This window comes from Stegodyphus dumicola, chromosome 8 (assembly GCF_044657685.1).
Source record: "Stegodyphus dumicola isolate Sdum_Otavi_A_Nest chromosome 8, ASM4465768v1".
NCBI lineage: Eukaryota > Metazoa > Arthropoda > Arachnida > Araneae > Eresidae > Stegodyphus > Stegodyphus dumicola.
Window position 1 is genome coordinate 35603769 of NC_140775.1, and position 22764 is coordinate 35626532.

Here is a 22764-nt window from a genome sequence, read left to right on the forward strand (position 1 = left end):
AAGGGCTTCGTAGCATTACTAAGAAAAAAAACTTAGTGAAATTCACGGTTCAAACATTCATCATATGCATTGTATTATACATCAAGAAGTTCTATGCACGAAAGTAATAAATATGGAGAATGTTTTGTCATATATAAAAAAAGTTATAAATTTTATAAGATCTCGAGGTTTAAATCAGCGTCACTTCACTGCTTTCTTAAGTGAGTTAGATAGTGAATATTCGGGTTTGTCCTACTATACCGAGGTACGTTGGTTATCTTGCTCCAAGATTCTCAAACAATTCTGGGATTTGAAAGAAGAAATATGTCAGTTTTAAAAAACGAAAAATCAAGACGTAAGTTTGTTTTACGATCCAATATGGATACAAGATTTATCTTTCTTGGTTGATATAACCAAACATTTAACCGATTTAAATTTATCGTTACAAGGAAAAGATCATATCATTACGAACTTGTTTGACATAATTAAAGCATTCAAATGTCAACTAGTTCTTTGGGAAAAACAACTTAAAAATGAAGATTTGACGCACTTCCCGACGTGCAGCATGAATAAATCAAGTTTAGATATACTTGTTCGTATCAAAAATACGCAGAAAAAAATTGCAAATTTAACAACTGAATTTGAAACGAGGTTTAATGATTTTAGTTCCCTCGAAGACAATTTTTTTTTTTTCTTCGATTTTTCTCAATAAGTATTGACTCAGTACCCAGCCATATGCAAATGGAGGTGATCGAGATTCAATGCAACTCAAATTTGAAAGCAAAATTCATTGAAGTGGGCGTGCCTGAATTTTACAAATATTTACCAGCCAGGTTTGAAAATACTTGAAAATTCGCATATGAAATTATTTCCATGTTTGGTAGCACTTATCGGTGCGAGTAGTTATTTTCAGTCATGAAAAGTAATAAGTCTCCTATTAGAAACCGTATTAATGATGCTCACCTTGGGTCAGCGTTGAAAGTTATCACTGCAAACAAAATTTCTCCCGAAATAGGTAAGATAATAGCAGAGAAGAGATGTCAAGTATCAGGACGTAAACATTAAATTTTTCTTGTTCTTTTCTATATAAATATATATATATGTTTATTATTGTATTATTCGAAATAAATTTGCGTTTCTATGAATATTGTGAATATTGTTTTTCTTTTTTTTTTTCTTTTTCTTTTTCTTTTTTTTTTTTTTTTTTTTTTTTTGCGGCCCGCCTAAAGTTAAACCTTGTTTGTTTGGCCTATGAGTTTGACATCCCTGGTTTAAAGGAAAAAGTCGCTAAAGGTAGCAATAAAAACAGAAGGATAGTCTTGGTTTTATTTTGAAGTATATAGTAAGTTTTTAGAAGTGAATAAAACACAAACCAGTTAATGTTGGCTAATCGTTTTACCATCAGCTATAAAAATACAATGAAACTCCCTAGATTCGATGATTTAAAAAGATTTGCCGCCGCTGGATTACTATTAAAGTAGTTTTCTGCGTAAAGAATTCAATGTGCATAATGGGACAACCACAGTACGCAATGTAATTAACAACAGAGTTTGCAACGGATCACTTTGAATGATATTAATTTGGAACGACAAGAAGAAAAGATTAATATCCGTAAGGAGCTATAATGATCACGGTAATAATGTAATATTCTATCTATCGCTTTTATTTATTTATTATTCTTTTTGCCATCCTTTTATCGCGCGTTCGAATATAAAAGCTATTGAATTTTTTATTTCATTAAATTATGAAACTACTGAAATTTAAATTGATTAAAATGCAGAATCAGGGATACATCATATTTACGCAAAATACTCATTTAAATCTCTTAATCTGTTGAAAAGTATGATTGCTACTTCTAGACCTGCAACCCCCAAACTGTGGGGAAACTTGCAATAAATTTGCAAAGAAAGTTGTCATTATTATTCATTTAGCTTTAAAACACCGTTATCAGCAACATGAATATTACTAGACATTTTGCACTTTTGCCATTTCACTTTATTAAATATTGACAGTTTTTTCCCGATTTTACTATGCTTGGTTTTATTTTGATAGCGTGTAAAAAGTCTGAAATAAAGTTTTTTTCCATAATTTTCGGAGTTGCAATGTAGAAAAAGTTTTTTACCAAATTTTGCGTATCGCCCCTAGCATTTTAGCGCCATGTTCTAAAAATTCAAAAAATATTCGCTAAAATTTCTCCTGCTTTAATGCATTCAGAGAACGAGCTCCCCTAAATTTTTAAATGGATTCATCCACGTAATGATTTTTTTCGGCTTGCTAACAAAGAAAACCCTTCGGAAACTACCTGCGATAGTCACGCTGAATCTTTTCCTTATAACTATTGGATTTCATGCTGGTCTAACACAACAACCGATCAATCACAGTGAAGAAAACAAGATCTGACTTTCAGTCTACGATTTCACCGAGTCAGCTACACATTCATCTTGTCTAATTATTTACGGACGATTTGAGGTCAAAGGATTAGCAGAGAGAACAAAAAGAGCGAGTTAGATTCAAGTTACAGGGAAGTAGAAATGAAGACACCTAATCAGATATTGCAATGTTAATACTACCATCTATTCTTATTAGAATGCATGTTTTTTTTTCCAAAGAAATGATATTATGATTGTTACCTGGAGTTTATCTATGACTACTTTTCATTTCTTAAATTCTTACTGCAACCACGTCCTTCTGAAACTGACTTATTGGCATAATTTTTCTCTTTGATTTTTCCATGATAAAATTTGTAAAAAAGGGAGGAAATACGGAATTGATTGAGCTGCTGTAATTTTCCTGTTTGTTCTTTATTTCATGAAATTATATATATTGGAATATTGAATGTAATTTTAAGGTAGAAAATGAAAAAAAAATTAAGAACATGTGTGATTAAAAAAAATGTATTACCTGAGTGTAAACTAGAGGCACGCTAATCCAGTCATATCCTATCATAATAGAACAGGAAGTTCTGAAAATGAAGAGTTCCTAAAATACAGTGACAATATTTTATATATAAGAAATTACTTAGCTCATAAACAATAATTTTAACTCTAAAATAATTTTGAAAGCTGAAAAAATATAATTGTTTATTTAATACATTAATTCCAGTCGGACTTGTTTCAACAAGAAATTAAAACATACACAACAAATAGCTACAACATTAATCGGTTTCAGCTTTTGCATGATTAACATCGCTAAATACATTGCAGCCCCTATGAGCCAAATGATCCAAATCCAAATTGTCATGAGCTTTTTTTTCAGTGCGATTTATAATAATGGAGCCATTTTGCAAGAACCAAAACCAAAATTTTCGGTATAGATCACAAATATAGAGTAGAACCATCCGGTCCGGAACTGATTCAAAAAACCGATTACCTTTAGGGAGAGAATGGGTCTTGATTCTACACTGACTACCAATAAGTATTTGGACAGCTGTGATAGAAAAGAAAAACTAACTTTATTCAAAATCAATAGTTGGTAGAGCCTCCACGAGAGGTAATTACAGCGTGGACCCTCCGGGGCATACTTTCCACAAGTCTTTGTATGACAGCTAGTGGTATTTTCTTCCACTCGGCTTGGAGAAGACATAGAAGTTTCTTCACCGATTTTGCACGGGTAGTGCACCCCTGAATTCGGCGATGCATCTCGTCTCAGAGGTTCTCGATAGGGTTGAGGTCTGGACTCTGGGCAGGCCAGTCCATTCGATGAACTCCATTGGCAACATACCAAGCCTTGGTTAACGTCGAAACATGACAACTGGCATTGTCGTCCTGAAAGTAACAGGGGTCCAACCCGTAAAGCTGCCACAACGTAGGAAGCACATTGTCATCCAAAATAGTGCAGTAGGCATCGGAGTTGAGCTTACCATGAATGGGGACCAAGGGTCCCAGCCCATACCAGGAGAAACACCCCCAGACCATAACTCCACCTCCGCCGAACTTGACTGTTGGCACAATGCATTCTGGCAGGAGACGTTCTCCAGGTAGACGCCAGACCCAGACCCTGTCATCTGAACGGTAAAGGGTGAACCTGGATTCGTCACTCCAAAGAACCCGTTTCCACTGATCTACGGTCCAATTTCGATGTGCTTTGCACCACATTAACGGAGCAGCGCGGTTGGACTTTGTGATCAAAGGCTTATGGGCAGCAGCACGACCATGAAACCAAGCAGATGTGCTTCCTTACGGATGGTATTCATTGAAACAATACTCCCGGATGCCTGTTGAAACTCATCGCGGATGAGAGCCATCGGTTGGGTGCGGTTCTTCCGAATTTCTCTGGACAGCACTCGGTCGGTCTCTATCTCCCAGTTTCGTTGGTCTGCCGACTCGGGGCACATTCCGACAATCACCGCTCACCTTCCACTTCTTAATCACATAGGCCACTGTCGATTTTGGGTACTTCAGATCAGTAGATATGTCCCTTAAGGATCGGCCACATTTGTGATACCCGATAATTATGCGTTTCTCGAAATCAGAGAGCTCCGAACTGCGAGGCATCTTGCATGCGACTAAAGCCGATGCTGTTTCCTACACGATATATACCGGCGGAGTCCGTGACGTACCTTAGGACCGCAGATATCGTCATTTGCATAGGTGTCCAAATACTTATTGGTAGTCAGTGCACAAAAGAGTGGTAGCTCTTTTACAGTTTACGGAGGGCTTTTGTTGGAAGCTGGCCAGGAATAGAGATCTGCTGTTCGTTCACGAACTGATTCACTTTACTAAGCGAGCAAACACCTGATTCGCGAGGAAAGCGGGGAGCTCTTTAGAGTTCAGCGCTGTTATTGGAAGCCTGCCAGGGAAGTGCAATTTCCATTTTAGAGGAGAAAAAAACTTTGATACTCCATGTTAAAAATGAGTTTAATTTTACCATATCCCAACTTTTTGAAAATTTCGCATTCTAGAATTTTATTGTTAATACTATGTAGAAAGGAGGTTTGAGGAAATCTCAAGACTACAGTTAAAAAAACATTCAGTGCCGATAGTCAGCGTTTGATTCTGTCGCTGCTCGTTCGATTCTTTCCGCTCTTCGCTCTATCCTCGCTAGCCACCCTTGATCCCCCACTCATTCATCTTTTTATCAAAGTTATTGTTAGTGAGTGGTGAGTCGTGAAAAACAATCGATTCATTTCAGAGAGCAAGCGGTTCTCGGATCCTTTAAAAGGGCGACTTTATCCATCTGTATACGAATGAATAGAAAAAAGTCTTGAAAACAGCTGATACTGACCTTGCCGTATGTTGATGACATTATGGTATGTATGCATCAATCACACTGTGTGTTGGAAATGATCTCATTCTCCACCAAGCATATGTTGAAGTAGCCGTGTGTGTTTTGGGTAATTTTCCCAGATACTGTATACTTAGTTGAAGATGTGTAATTCACATATATCTGTACTTACGGCTCCTTATGATCTATAGCGAAAATGAAATTCAAAGCGCAGGAAACTTTAACAATACGCTCGAATTTCAGTATGTGCCTTCAAAATTTGCTCAGATTTGCTCATAATTTGCTTCACAATATATGCCATCAGAATCGTTTGACTTGACTATCTTCCACTTATTTTTTTCTTCCACTTATTTTATTTTAAGATCTTCTAAGAGACTATCTTCCACTTATTTTATTTTAAGATCTTCTAAGAGACTGTCTTCCACTTATTTTATTTTAAGATGTTTTCGGGAGCAAACTACGGATGTTCTAAGACTTAAAGAGTTACCAATGAGATCCGAAACACTGATGGTGCTGTTACGTTAAGTTGTCCGAACGAACAGCGTTAGTCCAATGATTTAGCCCATACCCGGCAGTAGACAAAAGAGAAATAACAATGTCGATGCGGAGAGATCGACAACCATGACACCATAACCTCTTTACCCTGAAGCATTGCAATATCGTCTGAGAAAAAAGTGGTTTGCTAAATGGGCCTGCATAAGTCAGTCCAGATCACGTCTAAAACTAGTTATGAATTTAATCCTTTAAGTCTTACAATAACTTCGTAGTTAAGATAAATATTGTAATACTGTTTAGTGTAGCATTATATTGATTATACTGACCATGCAAATAGTGTTGTACTGTGCACATGCATGAGCTCGTGAACTATATTTTAATAGTATATATATTTCTAGTATCATACATCACTGTTATATTCGTGGCAGCACTGTTCTATCGATTTGTAACACTGTTCTATCGCACTGTTCTATCGATGTTTCTAGTATATACAGCACTGTTCTATCGATCTGTAAGCCATCTAATCATATGCTTGCCTTTTTTTTTACTTTTTATTTTATTTTATTTGCACATTCTGTTACTGGACCGAAAAGTTCTTCCATTGCGTAGGATGAAAAGCAAAAGGAAAGATAGTACTTGATAGATTTTTGTCCGTTATTTTCTGATCCATTTAAATAACAGAAGCCTCTGTTCAATATGAATTACTCGAATTATTCTGACAGATGTCAATTTACAATAGAATGTCATAAAATCTGCGAAGAAAATTTAATTCTACCAACCTTGAACAAGCCATTCAAGAGAATAGAATCCTTAATTCTTCCCTCTTTCCTTGCTCTCGTTGCTAAGGCAGTGAACCAGTGACAGGGCAACCACCATTTGCCATAAGAAAATGTGACTTTCTCGTATAAGGACAATTCTTCTTTCGTCATGATACCTGCAAGAAAAAAATAACAAATATTCAGAAACACATTCTTAACTTTCCAAAAAGTGTTAAACTTCACATTTTTATTTAAATATATAGCAGATTTCTTTTAATATGGTTTTGCTTTAACCCGGAACCAGTATATGAGTTAAGAAGGTTATTCAGATCTAGATCTCTTTCAAGAAAAATGAATTTTTTTATTAACAACGCGCTTGTCAAACCTGTTTCGACATGCTTCTATGAACTGGGCAGTGACAAAACTAAAGGAAAATCGTATTGCAACTTTTGATGAAAAAACTCTACGGAGTGTTTGTTCTACAGAGCTACATTCTGTTGTTGTAGAATGAACGTTGAGGAATCTAGTGAATTGGTTATAGACTTATCGCTGAGTTCGAACAACTAAAGTGCAGACTCAAGAAGAGTTCAGATACCCTTTATTTCACTCAAAGTAAGATGAACAGTTGGCTCCTTTCTTGGGCTTTCAACAAAGCCTGCACTCGGGCTTAAACTCAGACTAAGAAAACTTAACTATAACTAACTAAAGGAGACAGCCGAAGCTAACACAAGTATATAACGTAGTTGGCCCTTAATTTAAACTAGCCGGGTAATATCAAAAGGCACGTAATATACGGCCGAGCGTAACAGCTTCAAGATAGACTTAGCCCGAAGGCAAACACACGGTACTCAGAATTCCTAGCTCTCTCACGAAGTAAGTTGAATCTTGCTTAAATAACTCTTCTAACTCATTTGTGTTCAACACGATTCTAATGCCCACCAGCGGCCGAGCGGTAAAGTCGCTGAACACTGGTAGTTCTGTCCGAGGTTCGAATCCCGCAAACGGGCTGGCTGCATGGGTGTTTTCACGGTTTTCCCCATGTGTAACGTGTATACGAGCCAGTTTCCCTTAGAAAGTCCTCCACGAAGGCATCCCTCCCCTTAGGCAGATAGCCTTAGTGTGCTTTGCGATAATTAAATACACACACACAAAAAAAAAATCAACACGATTCTAAAAACTCATTCTGGTAGCGAGTTCTAAGTGGAAACAAGAACTGAGAGAAAATTAAAATAACAGTTATAAAATTAAAATATACATTACAATTTTTATAAATCTACACTACTACTTTCGAAGGTTTGACTACAAAACACAGCAATTCGCGTCATTTATTGATGAAAAATGGAGCCTACTCTGAAGTAATTTATTTAAGACTGAGAACAATTACTTTAAATACTATTAAACTTTAAGGATTTAACCTTTTATCACATCTGTCGAGTAAGGATTAGTTTCATGACTGTTCTTCAACCAGGGTTCTCATCATAGTGAACTTTCTCCTGAATTAAAATATGCAGTAGGCGCCTCTTAATGCAATCATGTCTGTCAGGGACTATTTTGATAACATTAACCGAATGACAATATTAAGCTGAGAGAAAAATATATTTCAAAACATCAATAGAATTCAATAAATTTAATGCAGATGTAACCTAATATTTGTAGGGTATCGTATTCAGCATTTGTAGGAAATTCTAGAGTTTCATGATTTTCTACTTCAGAATGTTTTATCACACGATATTCTCAGATTGTTAGCAGAAACCTACTGGCTGTTATCTGCTTCTGTCATTAATGCTTCAACCTGAAATTTTTTCATATATATTGGAGCGAAAAAGCATGGTCGTCTCAAATTCTGCTTCATTATTCGCTAATTCTGATTAATCCCGTCGATTTTTCTAAAACTTGGAAAACTGGCTCCTTTTAAATCAAAGCCAAACTACTTGGAAACTTAATCCCTTACTTAGTCTTATGTCTCTGCATTTGGCAATTTTTATACTAGTTATTTTCCTTTAAAAAAAATTCAGGTTAAAAAATCAATTCTGTAGTATTTTGACCGATGTGTTAACCGATGTATTTTCCATATTGTGGTATACAAATGGACAGGACTTCACCAATGCGATAACAATATCCAAATGATAGCATTAACCGAGATCACATTAACTGGCATCTACTATACATTGAATAAAATATAACACTCGTAGTCTATCTGCTAGAACATCAATCTATATTAGATTTCTGAGAGAAAAGATAAAGGAAAAACTTGTTTGATTAAATATCATGCAGGAAGGTGTAGAGTCTGTAGGCTATTTTGAAACAGGGAACGTGGAAAAATGTGTAATGCCCTCGCCGGGACTCAAAAACCTAGACCTCTCGAATGCGCGACAAGGGTCTGATGGGGCGGATTGAGAGCAGCAAGACGTCTCCCTAAAGCATCCCAAACGTGCTCGATAGGATTCAAGTCCGGGGATCGAGCTGGCCACTCCATGCGCATAATTGTTTCCTGTTGAAGATAATCATCTGCGATGCGAGCCCTGTGTGGTCTTGCGTTGTCGTCCTGTAACAGGAAAGCATCACCTATTGCCCCGGCATATGGGCGCATACAAACATCAAGGATGTCATCTCTATAAATCTGAGCATTCACAGTTCCACTTAGAAAGACATGGAGATCTGTGCGTCCACCCAAAGAGATGCCACCCCAAACACAGATACTGCCCCTTTCGTATGCATCTCTTTCACCGATGTTTGACGGATGATAACGTGTTCTAGGTTCTCTCCATATCAAATAACGGCTACCTTCGCTTTATAGACTAAACCTGGACTCATCCGTAAAGAGAACCGCCCTCCATTGATCAGGCGTCCAGTGGACATGTTGTCGTGCCCACTGAAAACGGTCCCTCCTATGGCGTGACGTGAGCGGCACACAAATGGGTGGTCGCCTCGCATGCAGACCACCTTCGTGAAGCCTTCCACGCACAGTTGACGTTGACACGAACCTTCCGGTGGCTGCAGCAAGGAAGGATCTAAGAAGAGTCTGAGTAGCGGTTCTATTCTATTCTTGCGTACACATAATGTCAAATATCGGTCATCGGCGCTCGTCGTAGCAGTTGGCCGTCCTTGGCTGAACTTCCTAGATGCCGCATCTGTGTTTTGAAATTGCCTCCAAAGTCTATGAACCACAGAAGGACTCACATTTAGCCATCTGGCCACTTCTGTTTGACTTTACCCTGCCTCTAGTCTCCCAATGGCTCTCCATCGCAGTTCTGAAGGCAAATGATGCTTGGAGGTCATTGTTACGAATTGGCTATCTCAGATTTCTGATGTCACTGTCACAGTGAAGTATGTGGGCTTGCTCTCAATCATGGACTTTTATGTTCCTCGCAGATGACGTATTCCGAAAGCAGCGCCACTAATTTGCATATCGCAGTTTTACTCAGCTACTCTTACTTGGCAACATATTCAAATTTTACACGGTTTGGCTTACTTTTGAGGGAGTTATCGCTATTTTTGTGATTTTTACTTAATTTATGATAACAAGTGTATTAACCTCGATTATATTGAGCAGTACTGTATGAACCTTCTTCTACTACCACTGTAGAAACTTTTCTGGAAATATTTAACACTGGACTTAAAAATTATACTTGCACAGTTATAAATAGTAAATTACAAATTTGTCAAATTATTGCTATACCTGCTGCAACGAAGTGTTGCAAAGTGGGAAACCTTCTTTTGACAGCCGTGCTTACTGCCTGGAATGTAAGCGCTTGGACAAGCAAAAGGTATCTCGCTAGAGTTCTTCGAATCATTCGACTACGTTCATCAGAACCATGCACGTAGGATGCTATCATGAAGCAAAGTCTAAAAATTAATAAAGAAGAAATATTAATAACTTTTCAACTACGAGATCAATCTAATAGTTTACAATTGAAGCATAGGATTTAAAACCTAAAACACATAACGTCACATGAAACGTCGGAATGAAAGGAAAAAGCAAAGTAATTGTTAAGAGAACAAAAAATTATCAAAATTAGACGAAGAGCTTTCTGAAAAGCTTTCTTCATTTTTTTCCAACTAAAGCGCCTATCCGTTTGTTTATTTTTGAGGAAAACAGGACCTTTTTTTTCTTTCAACTACCGTTTAGCAATTTCTCTATCACATTATTTTTTATTTTTTATTTATTTATTTATTTATTTATTGTATACTTTAATATATTTTTATCATTTTACACTCTAAACACACTTTTAATGTACACTGCGGGGAAAAAAAAAAAAAAAAAAAGAGGTAGTTCGATATCTCCCGTTCTACTGGGGCGATTGACGAAATTTAATTTACGTTTTTCATGTCTTGAAAGTGCGACTTAGGATATGTATTAGACTTATATATAGCATTGTTCTAACATAGGTATTTTGACACAAAAAGCGAACTTTTTCTGAAATGACATGCCAATTTTTTTCCATATTTCGATTCTACGACTCAAATTATGCCAGATGCCAAGTTTTGTAAAAATCGATCGAATAATTTAAAAAAAAATAGCTCTCAAAATGTCAATGTTAATTGAATTTGGTATACAGGGTGTTAATAAAGTCCCGGACCTATTTTGATGTTTAATAACTCATAAAATAATGAAGATAAACTTATGGCATTTATTGATGGAATAACTTATATATTTTCCTTTTCAGGTTTGAATATCTTTTCTTTGTAAATATCGTCTGCGCGTGTGGTTAATTTCAGATAATTTCATTTTCCAGTCTAAATATCTGTACTTTTCTAAATATCGTCTGTAATATCGTCGTAAACATCTTTTTATCTTTCTGGCATTGTTAATCGCCATAATGTGCGCATATGGGGATCTGAAAAACCCCATGAATACTGTAAGGCACAAAGGGATTCCCCAAAGGTTAATGTGTGGTGTGGAATAATGCACGACCGAGTCATTGGGCCTTTCTTTTTTACAAAAAAGACGGTCTCATCAATCGTATACTTAGACATGTTGGAAAACTTCGTATTTCCACAACTAGAAGAGCTTCAGCCACATGTCTTTTTGCAACAAGATGGTGCACCACCTTCATTGGGGTACCATCGTTCGTAGTTCTTTGACTGACCATTTTACAGGAAGATGGATTGGGCGAGGAGGTCCAATTCCTTGGCCACCCAGATCACCTGATATAACGCCGCTGGACTTTTTCCTTTGGGGATTTGTAAAGGAAAACGTTTACAGGAGAAGAATGTCGAGCATTGATGACCTAAAAGCCAGCATTACAACCGCAATAGCCTTTGTGGATGTCGACATGCTTGCCGGTACCTGGTGTGAAATTGAATATCGACTTGATATTCTCCGTGCAACGAAGGGGGCATACGTGGAAGCTCATTGACAAAGGTCATGAAACTTTTTGAGTCTATCTAATTTTAATTTATCTTTATTATTTTATGAGTTATTAAACATCAAAATGGGTCCGGGACTTTATAAACACCCTGTATATTTATTAATATCTCTTTTTTTTTTTTTTTTTTTTTTTCATTATTATTAAACTTACTTGATTCTTTCTTTCACATTTCCAAATTTAGGTTCATTCCAAAGGATAAATATTTGAATTAAAATATTTTTGTTAAATGAGGAAGAAATAAAGCACTCCAGTTGCTCTTATCCTGTTTCACCGTGTGAACCCGATTCTTATATCGAGTGGAAACAATCTAAGTCATATTATTTAGAGTTTTTAAGACTAATTAGATGATAAATTAGACGTTCATACTTTCAAAAAAAAAAAAAAAAAAAGTTGGTAAACCACACTTGGCGTTATTATCGCTTATAACAAATATGCCAAACTTCAAAATGCGCCAATATATAAATTCGCGTATATTTTAGGAAATTTTGAATAAAAAACTCTAATTTTTGCAGGTATGTTTAGAAATACACCTACATTAAGATGATGGTAAAAATTTTATAGGTTATAATTCAAAATTTTTTTCGAAAAATTTATAAAAATTATTTCAAAATACAAATTTTAAAAATAAATCATAAAATATGGGCGAATTTTACTTGGAATGAACCTAAATTTCGAAATGTGACAGGAAGAATAAAAAAGTTTCATAAAAAATGAGATATTAATAAATATTTACCAAATTCAATTAACATTGAGGAGCTAATTTTTTAAAAAATACTCGTGTGATTTTTACAAAACTTAGTTGTCTTGCATAATTTGAGTCATAGAATCAAAAAATGGTAAAAAAAATGGCATGTCATTTTAGAAAAATTCCTATTTTGTGTGAAAATACCTATGTTAGAATGATGCTATATATAAATCTAATATATATCCTAAGTCGCGCTTTCGAGACATGAAGAACGCAATTTAAATTTTGTCAATCGGCCGAGTAGAACGGTTTTTTTTTTTTTTTTTTCCCCCTGAGCAGTGTACATACAGTATTCTTAACATAGTATTCAACACTTTTCTCCCAGGTTATTTACGAAGTCCAAACATTAAAGTGAGCATAGAAATTACTACTAAATTAGAATTAGTAAAGAATGATACATTGGAAAAGGCGAAGAGGAAAAAAAAATGTGCGCGGCGAGGACGCCCTCATCTGATCAATGTTTACTTCTACGCAGTGTTAAATGGTGCCGTACCATTTTTTTTACATATTCGCTACTTATATTTATTATATAAATTGAGGAAATTATATCCTCCGGATATATTTGCCCCGGATATCTTCACCTGTAAAAATTATTACTGCTTGGGAAGGGCTATATTGGAAGGGGGGCTGTTCTAGCATGTTTATTCATAAAATTTATACGAACTATTAACATAACACAGAAATAGTAATTCAGTACTTGAAAACGCTGAAAAATATCAAAATGTTTAATTTAATTATTCTTTGCCTAATGTTTAATTTAATTAAGCCGAGGATTCTAATTCTAATGTTTAATTTAATTAAGCCGAGGATGAAACCGATTTATAAAATAATTTAGAAAGGAATTCTAAGTTTTAAGACTTTAATTTTGGAAAACAAAATATTATTTTGATATATTTAAAGCTGTGAATTTTGGGGTCCCGATAATACAATTAATGAGCTGTTATAAGATTATTGTGATCTAATTTTATGATTTGCATTCTGTGAATTGATGTTAGTTATTATTTATTGTTGCTTTAGTTATTATTTCCAGCTTTAGCACCTTCTTGGTTAATATGATTCAGAAAGGCGAATAGAAAAAAACGTTGAAGGAAAAAATTGTGCGTGGTATTTAAGCACTCAGCTGATAAATATTTACGCTCTGTGTTTGGTGGACCAGCGCTGGTATTGTGCAGTAGAATGCTTGGGAATTGCTAGAGAGTGACAAAACCATCACAGCCGAGGCGTACTCGTCCCATTTTCAAAGGGCTACATTTACACTTCGTCGTAAGCAGTCAGCACTATAGTCAACAGAAAGGAGTGCTTATTCTTGAAGACAATAACAGATCTCATACGACAGAAACGACAAAGAAGGTGATCAGCACACTTGGTTGAGAAGTTTCAATTTATCCTCTTAATTCTCCGGACATTGCTCCATCTGACTATCACTGGCCATGGATAACCATTTGCATGAGCAACAGTTACGGAACCGAATAATGCCGCTCAGGCACCAGGACAATTTATTGTCTCTAAGGGCAAGAACGTTAACGAATACGGGATATATAAGCTTATATTCGTTGATAAAATATAACTGAAGCTGAAGGAGATTATTTTGCTGAATAAAGTGCATTTACACGAAAATGCTGGGTCGTTATTTCTCAGTGAAAACTACTGCACGAGTTGTGTTGCATACCTGGTAAATCACATAAAATAAGTATTAAGGGAAATATGAAAAAATTACGAGATATTTTTAAAATCAATAATATTTTTTAAATATATGTATTTTTCATGCAATAAGTTCAATATAAAAAGAAAATGCAGGAATACAAGAAAACGGGGAAGGGGGAATTAAAAAAACACACAAAAAACTTCCTCAAAAAATACATTGTTACGTAAAAGACAGTTGCAAAATTTAAAAGAAAATTTTAATGTCCGCTTCCAAGACATACAAAATTTGAATGAGTATGGTTGAGCTGCGATATGTCTCATTTTGACTTCATGATGCAAGAAGAGTTGATTGCATTAAATGAAGATGTTCAAGCGCAAGTCTAATTCAAAACACATGGATACGCTAAGTTGAAATTAAATGTCATCCTAGAGAAAGAGTCCAAAATGAGCCCTCCAGATGGTATAGTGGTTAGAAGAGCCCACTGCGGTACTGATGGGCTCGAATCCCGGAGAGGTTGATAGTAGCGGAAGAAGAATGGGGGACCCTCGGAACCAGACTCGGCGATTTTTATAATGCATTTTAAATTTGTTTGGCGAACTTACTTAAGTTTAAAATATTTAATCAATAATGTATTTTGATAATATTAGCCGAATTACTGATCACAATAAGAGATGTATTTTCCAAGTTTCCAAGCTCCAGCCGCGATCACAGTAAGTGACGTCGATTACTTTTAAATACTTGTAAGAGGGAAGTTAATTAAGAAGTTAAGTTGTTGACATAAATTCCCTACACTTTCCGTAAATCCTTCTAGATAATCGAGAACATAACACTTAGATGAAATTAAAAAATATATATATGCTTACCTATCCGGCCATGGAATTGTTTCATATTGACACCACCACCGTCCGATGGCAAGAGAAACATAGAAACCAAGCACAAAAGACAGAGGGATGAGATCTGTGAAAGTATCCACATAAGTAACAACTTTCTCGAACACTCTGAAAAAATAAACGAAACTTTCATAAAGTAAAACGCAAGCAATGGAAGATGAGGAGAAAGCACAAATTCTATTTGTAGAATTAAAAAAAAAAAAAAAAAAAAAACTTAAAGAGCAAAGAACTAAGTTCACAGACTTCAGACGTGATTTGCAATCATTTGTGTTTATGTAAGCCCAAATCATATCAGTTTTATTCTAAATAATTTGCTTCTGCTCAGCTTCTACATTACTAAGGATAAATTAAAGAGGATACTTTAAAGAGATATGTATCCTTTTAGCCCCTTTAAGAGTTCCTTATACTGCCATAGATTCAGGTAAAATGTTTTCGGGAAAACCTGCATTTCGGTCCGTTAGTGATTATCTTCTTTTCACTAAGCTTAAAATACTATTACGAAAACATAAACTGCGCACAGTTCATCACCTTATATGTGATCTTTCAGACCTTGAGATATGCATATTTTATTTCTCTGCTGTCAACAGATGTTTTATATTCGTCAACCATTTTCTGCTTTGTTTTTAATTACTAACTACTTTTTCTCTAAAAAAAGCGGGGAGAATTCAAAAAAGGAAAAGAAAATCTGAGAGAGTTCAGATCGTAACGTCGCACCAAAAGCTTTTTTAAGGTTGTTTTATGCCCTCATTGAGGTCACAATTTATCTACCTGCTCTCGGATTGTAATGTTGAGTGAAATATTATGAGTTGTGAATAATACATCTGTTCTTCCGTAAAACTCGACATTTTCGGTAACTCGTAACCCTCTCAATCCACATTAGGTCGAGTTTGTGTAACTCTACGAGCACTCTTGGCGCGTATTCGAGAGGTTCAGGTTCGAGTCCCGGCGAGGGCATTGCTCATTTTTTCACGTTCCCTGCTTAAAATAACCTAATGTCTCTACAAAATTATTGCGTAGTTACAATATTTTATTTATTTTACAAAAAGTGCGAATTATTATATTAATGTTAAAGTAAAAATTTAATTTTTATTTTCATTATATTTTTGGGAAAAAAATTTGAAAGATCTTTTAAATGGCAGGCATTAAGTATATGATTTCACTTACGTACCCATAAAACATTTTCATACACATAACATCAAATTTGTATTTATAGTTACAAATTTAGAGATTTAAGAGAACCTATTTTTATTCTAGAATTAAAAAGTCTGAAAAAAAGAGAATTTAAATTCTTAAAACAAACCGCATATTTTAAAACAAAATTCGGTGCCTCAATAATTTACTTCTCTTTGGTTTAAATAGGTTCGTTGAATAAATTTAGGTAAGTAACACAAAAAACAAAAGTTAAGATTTGTTTGATGTATATAAAACCTCGTTTTGAAAACCGAAAACGGGGGGGGAGGAATCATTCTTTCAACTACATTTGAAGCATTTTTGAATTTTCTTGCGTCACAATCGTATTGTGATAACTGCTCTGCAATTTCACATTTCATTTTATTTTGTTTTTAAAGTTTCTTGCTTCCTGGGAGATTTTATAAATCATTGTTTCAACTTTCAAGAATAGAACTTGTCAATTTAGCAAAGCTGCTTACGTGCGTTACTTACTGTACATCTGCATGAAATTTTGAAATTTTCAGCGCTTCATTTCGATAAAAAATAATTTCTTTAAAGCATATAACGGTAGTGTTCTGTTATCAGGACCAGATTCAGAAATGTATGAATACATGCAGGTGTGTATGTATGTGCATACATGTGTATATGTGCATACACACATACATTCGTGCTTACATACATACATGCATACATAAACACATCCATCCATACATACATTTCTGAATCCGGTCCTGATAACAGAACAGTACTCATATAAATATATCTCTTCTCCAGTGTTAAAACGAAACTGCATCACCAAACCTATTTATAGAAGCTTAGTCACATCGAGAATTCAGAAAATTTCATGAGGCTCCGGTGACTCTAACGTTGCTTTGTGACCTGATATCGATGGTTTAAAAAGATAAAATTTGAATTGTAAGTGTAGAATTTCCGCAGCAAAATACGAAAAAGGTATAGGAAGAAAAAGACTTAATGACATTTCATAAATAGCGAAAGATACTAATAATAAACAGTATTGAGCTCAACGTCCTTACCCTGCTGTCGTTAGCTCGTTGCAAATTCATAATTGTTGGATCTAATTCTTCACTCCATTGCATAAAACAAAGTAATTTTCATGTTCTGGTACCCGGAGGATTTCATAAAATGTTATAAAGATGCCGCAGCTTGATGCAAATAAGCGTATGGCAGAAGTTCGCCACATTAAGTGTTCCAGCAGCCTTGATGAGGGCTGCTTTCTTCCTACTACCAAATTTCGTAAGAGTGCCACTACATTTTTACCTGTATGTGAAGGCACCCTTGTTTCTGGGGCAGCGATCATCAGCTTGAAAACGATGGATGCCTTTCTCACGATTCTTAACTTCATAATAATGCTAGTGCGTTTGCGGCCCCTTCCCCCCCCTAGTTTATCCTCCGGACCCACCCTGAGCATTCAACTCACTGCATCGCTCGTAGTAGCACCTTATGTGACGACAGCCGGAACAAAGCGACAAAATCTGAAAGCTACTGGCTTAACATCAGAACTGGAACTGGAGTGCGTTTGTGCATTGGCAAAAAAGGGGTAACCATTTTTTTATGCTGCCCATGCCGACTATTCTAATCCTATCCGGCTCCGTTTCATATTGTTAATTAATTTGGAGCATTACCGTAATTTAAGTCGAACTGCTTTCTTCTTAATTTACCTGTTTGGGGAAACTCATGAAGAACTGCAAGACAGAAATAAGAGCCTCTGTTGTAGTAAGGGACATCAGCAGTGGCAATATTATTTACTATGGCATTATTACTTACAGGGCAGTATTACTTATTCAGCAGTGGTAATATTACTTACACCAGCAATACGAATATTTTACAACACTGGTGCTTCAATGCAATGTTACGGTTTTGATGTATGAGGAAACCTAAACTAAGCAGTTATCATATAACTGGAACGGGAGAGTTGGACCTGAAATCATAAAATTTACTTTATCCTGCAAGCATTTTTAATCTTAATTTAACATTTACTTACAATTTTTGCTGCTCATTCATGTAGAATCTGTAGGTCACGCTGATAATAGTATAGCCGAGGCAGAACACTAAGAACTCTCTCCACAGTATCTTGTAGATGCTTCCTCTCCACCGGGCCAAAAGCTTGGTCAGACCGCCGAAAGTCGTCTTGGCAACATCCAAAGAATACGTAACAGTCATTTTGTCGCAAAGTAAAAAATTCACTCTAAAACGTCAGTATTAATATTAAGGTGTGCTTCGATAAAAAACAAAATATTTTTCTGCATTTTTTGCCCTCATTTTCTTGTCACAGGAAGTGTCCACCAGCCACATTTTCACACCTAGAAGTGTTCCTGATAATTCTACCATTTCTTTATCAAATATGTTGTCGCAGACACTTTATGTTGCTTGGCTTCATACATCGTTAGGTATAATCATAAACCTATAAAATAAAATGAAATAGTAATTAAGAATTGTGGCTAACTCGATCGTATTTGGCCGAAGCAAACTCAAAACATATACGGTACATTACAGTGAACTCAAACTGAAAGCTCGCGGCCAGCAGGCTGTCCCCAAAGCAATTCTACGCAGCCCGCAAAGACATTTCACTTATGTATTTGTTGCAGATACGGTTTTGCAAAGATTTCACAATTTTAGTTATTTGAAGTCCAAGTTTACGTTATTTTTTTAGCATTAAAAACGAATATAAATAACGAAGCGAAAAATCTATATATGAAGCTAATTAATTTACAATGTAACCTTATTCACAATATAACAAGATAAACAATATAAACCTTATTCAAAGATTTGAAGACACAGGTTTTATTAATTTTATTCGTACTTTACAAAAAGTAAATAAGCTCATTCACGAATTTTTACAATAAGAAGAATCGCTTTTTGAGAATACATTTATATCCGAACAGCTTTTTTTTCACAGTTGAAATTAATAAGAAAAGAACTCGATTAAGCGATCAGCATCTACAATCCGTAATAATAAGATAATTTCCAGTAATTTCTCTCCGATCTCCTTCTTTATCAGAATCAACACACCATCAAGTGTTCAATACGTAGTATGGAGATTTCCGGTTATGTTTTTACCACCAATCCTCAAATTCCATATCACAGATTATGTTCTTACTGCATTAATATAAATATTAACAAGACATAGTGCACAATAAAAATTAAGCTTTATTTAGGAACATCGCGCACACTGCCCGACAGCCTGCCTGTTTCGCTCTGCTCGCTACTCGTAAGAAACTTCTCCTCTAGGGTTGCCACACTTATCGGAGGGCGCAAGGCGCGCTCCTTATCGCCATCACCACAGAGTTTCCCCCCAGTTCCTTTAATGGCTATTCAAAGGAACGACATAGGTTATGAAATTATCTCAGAGTATCCGAACTGTCGGGTATTTTTACATGATTACAAAATTAGAATATAAAATTAGAAAAGATCAAAATGAAATTCAATATATAACAAGGTATTGACACATATAATAAACATGAAATAACAAGAAATATGTTAAGATATGAATTTAAAAAAAATGTTTTAAATTGTTATGTAAGAAGCAAGTTTCTTAGGGAAGTGAACATGTCTTCCCGATCTGGTGACAGTTTGTGTCTTAGAGAGTTCGTTTGCAGATTTATTCTGCTGAACTGTCTTTAAGTCTTTATTTGTTTTCAGTTCAGGCAAATTAGAGTCCGAAAGCAAATAGGCTGGTTTCACACGGTCTATAGACACAGTAGATTTCAGACCGTTAACATCAATTGTGAAAGTTTTGTCCGTTCTAGAAAGGACTTTATGCGGACCTGTGTATGGTTGGCACAGAGGTGGCTTTACTCGATCGACACGTAAGTATACATGCGTACACGACTTTAAGGTAGCACTTACGTAACATTTTTCTTGGCAATGTGCAGATGTTGCTATTGGATTCAATTGTTGCATTCTATGCCTAAGATTCGTGATAAATTGTGTGTCATACGGAGATATCTTAGATGACATTATCATATCACTAGGCAGCTTGAGAGTTGTGCCGTACACCAGTTCAGCACAAGATGACTGTAGATCTTCCTTTACGGCTGTCCGAATACCAAGCATAACAACTGGTAGTGTTTCAGTCCAGTTATTGGTCTCGTGAGCCTTGAGAGAAGATTTTAAATGTCGATGAAATCGTTCAACAATGCCGTTTGACATTGGATGATAGGCTGTTGTTGTGATTCTGTTCGTACCCAAAATGCGCGTGAATTCTGCAAAAAGTGCGGATCTCATTTGAGAACCTTGGTCTGTTGTTATGATCGATGGGCAGCCAAAACGAGATATCCAACAGTTGAAAATGGCTCTGCAAATGGTTTCCGTTTTCATATCCGGGATGGGAATGGCTTCAGGCCATCTGGAGAATCTATCTATTAGAGTCAAAAGGTACACGTTGCCTTCTGATGGAGGTAACGGTCCGACGATATCCATATGGATTTCTGAAAAACGTGCATCAGGAAGAGAGAATGTGCCCAGTGGTGCTTTAGTATGCCTAGTAATTTTCGATTTTTGGCAAGATTCACAGGATTTCACCCAATTTTTGATATGACGTTTCATATCGGGCCATACATAACGAGAACAAATAAGCTTCGTAGTAGCTGCAATTCCTGGATGTGACAGATTATGCAGATGATTAAAGATGAGTCTGCGAAAGGAATTCGGAACAAATGGACGAGGAATGTCCGTTGATATGTCACAAAGAATATTACCATCAGAATATTGGCACGGTTTAAATTCCAGTTTCAAAAGATGTGTTGTTTTTGAGAAGGTCTTGTACCTCCGGATCATGCCTTTGAGCTTCCGAAAATTTTTTAAAATCCAAAAATGGAGATTTTGTTATGGAATCAATTTCGATTCTTGAAAGAGCGTCAGCAACGACGTTTTTTGAACCTTGCACATGCCTAATATCAGTAGAGTACTGAGAAATAAAATCTAAATGTCGCAATTGTCGAGGTGAACATTTATGAGGGTTCTGTTTAAAAGCGTATATTAACGGTTTTTGATCCGTATAAATTATAAAATTTCTGCCCTCTAACATGTGTCGGAATTTCTTAATTGCAGAATAAATAGAAAATAATTCCCTATCGTACGCGGACCATTTCTGTTGACTTTTATTGAGTTTCATAGAGAAAAATGCTATAGGTTCCCAAGTTTGTTGAGACAACTGCATAAGTGTGCCGCCTATTGCGACGTCTGAGGCATCTACCCAGATGCTTAGCTGGGCTCCGGGAATAGGGTGTCTCAAAAGGGTAGCCTGAGCAATGGCATTTTTGGCAGCAATAAAGGCTTGTTCAGCATTCTCGTTCCAATTTAATTGTGGGGATGAATCCTGAACACGAGAACGAGATTTCTTTTTATTAATATAGCCTTCTAACAATTTTATTAAAGGAGAAAGAATATGTGCTGCTTTAGGTATGAAACATCTATAAAAGTTAAACATGCCTAAAAATCGGCGAAGCTGAGTGAGAGTGGTAGGTTGAGGAAAATCTAAAATACATTTGACTTTGCCAGGAAGAGGTTCAATTCCGTTTTCACTAAGGTGAAAACCTAAGAAATCAATAGATGTTTGACCAAAGGTGCATTTTGAAACATTTATGCAAAGTCCATATTCCTGAAGTTTGGAAAATAAAGCTTTCAAATGCCTGCAATGTTCCTCAGAATCTTTAGAGGCTATGAGCAAGTCATTGACGAAAGCGTAAACGCCTTCTAAATCCCGCGTGACTTCATCTATAAAACGTTGAAAAGTCGCGGATGCATTGCATAAGCCGAATTGCATACGGATACTTTCGAATAAACCGAATGGTGTGCATATGGCGGTTTTGTGGATGTCGGCTGGGTTAATTGGTATTTTATGGTATGCCTTAATCAGGTCGACATGACTAAAAATTTTAGTACCGTGCAATGCAGCAGTAAAATCGGCTAAACATGGAATAGGGTATTTGTCTTTTATTGTTTGAGCGTTCAATGCTCGATAATCTCCTACAGGTCTCCATTCCAGACTTCCCTTTTTTGGAACCATGTGAAGTGGGGATGCATAATTGCTGCTCGAAGGTCTCAAATGCCCCAATTGCATCATAGTTTGAAATTGTTGTTTTGCTATTTTTAAGCGATCTGGAGCTAACCGACGAGGTTTTGCAACCACAGGTGGACCTTTAGTTATGATATAATGAACGGTGTTATGTTTAACAGGTTGGTTAGGATCTGGTAATCTATTAACTGAAGGAAATTCTTTTAAAATTTTGTGATATGGTGTATCACTAAATACAGTTTTTACTGAATAAATGCTTGCATTTTTCACGCAACCGACGGTTTTAAAATGCGTTTTTAAATCTTTGAGTCATTTGTTTCTGAGATCAGGCACCAATTCAAAGAAATGGAGAAAATCTGCTCCAAGAATGGGTGTACTAACATTTGCTATAAGAAAAGTCCATGTAAACTGTCGTCTTAATTTGAAATCCAAAGAGAGTGTTTTTTGACC

At 35.9% G+C, this 22764-nt stretch overlaps 1 protein-coding gene across 3 annotated transcripts in view; it reads right to left on the reverse strand.

Moving 5' to 3' along the window:
• The window catches only part of LOC118193590 (bestrophin-4-like), a 66663-nt gene that overhangs the window by 10792 nt on the left and 33107 nt on the right, over positions 1-22764 (reverse strand). For all 3 annotated transcript variants that reach the window (XM_035364702.2, XM_035364703.2, XM_035364704.2), the window contains exons 2-6: positions 18280-18699; positions 15081-15215; positions 10135-10301; positions 6477-6631; positions 2881-2958 (exon numbers count right to left, since the gene is read on the reverse strand). In XM_035364702.2, the coding sequence (XP_035220593.2) occupies positions 2881-2958; positions 6477-6631; positions 10135-10301; positions 15081-15215; positions 18280-18458 (714 nt within the window). In that variant the 5' untranslated portion in view covers positions 18459-18699. The remainder of the gene's footprint in view (positions 1-2880; positions 2959-6476; positions 6632-10134; positions 10302-15080; positions 15216-18279; positions 18700-22764) is intronic.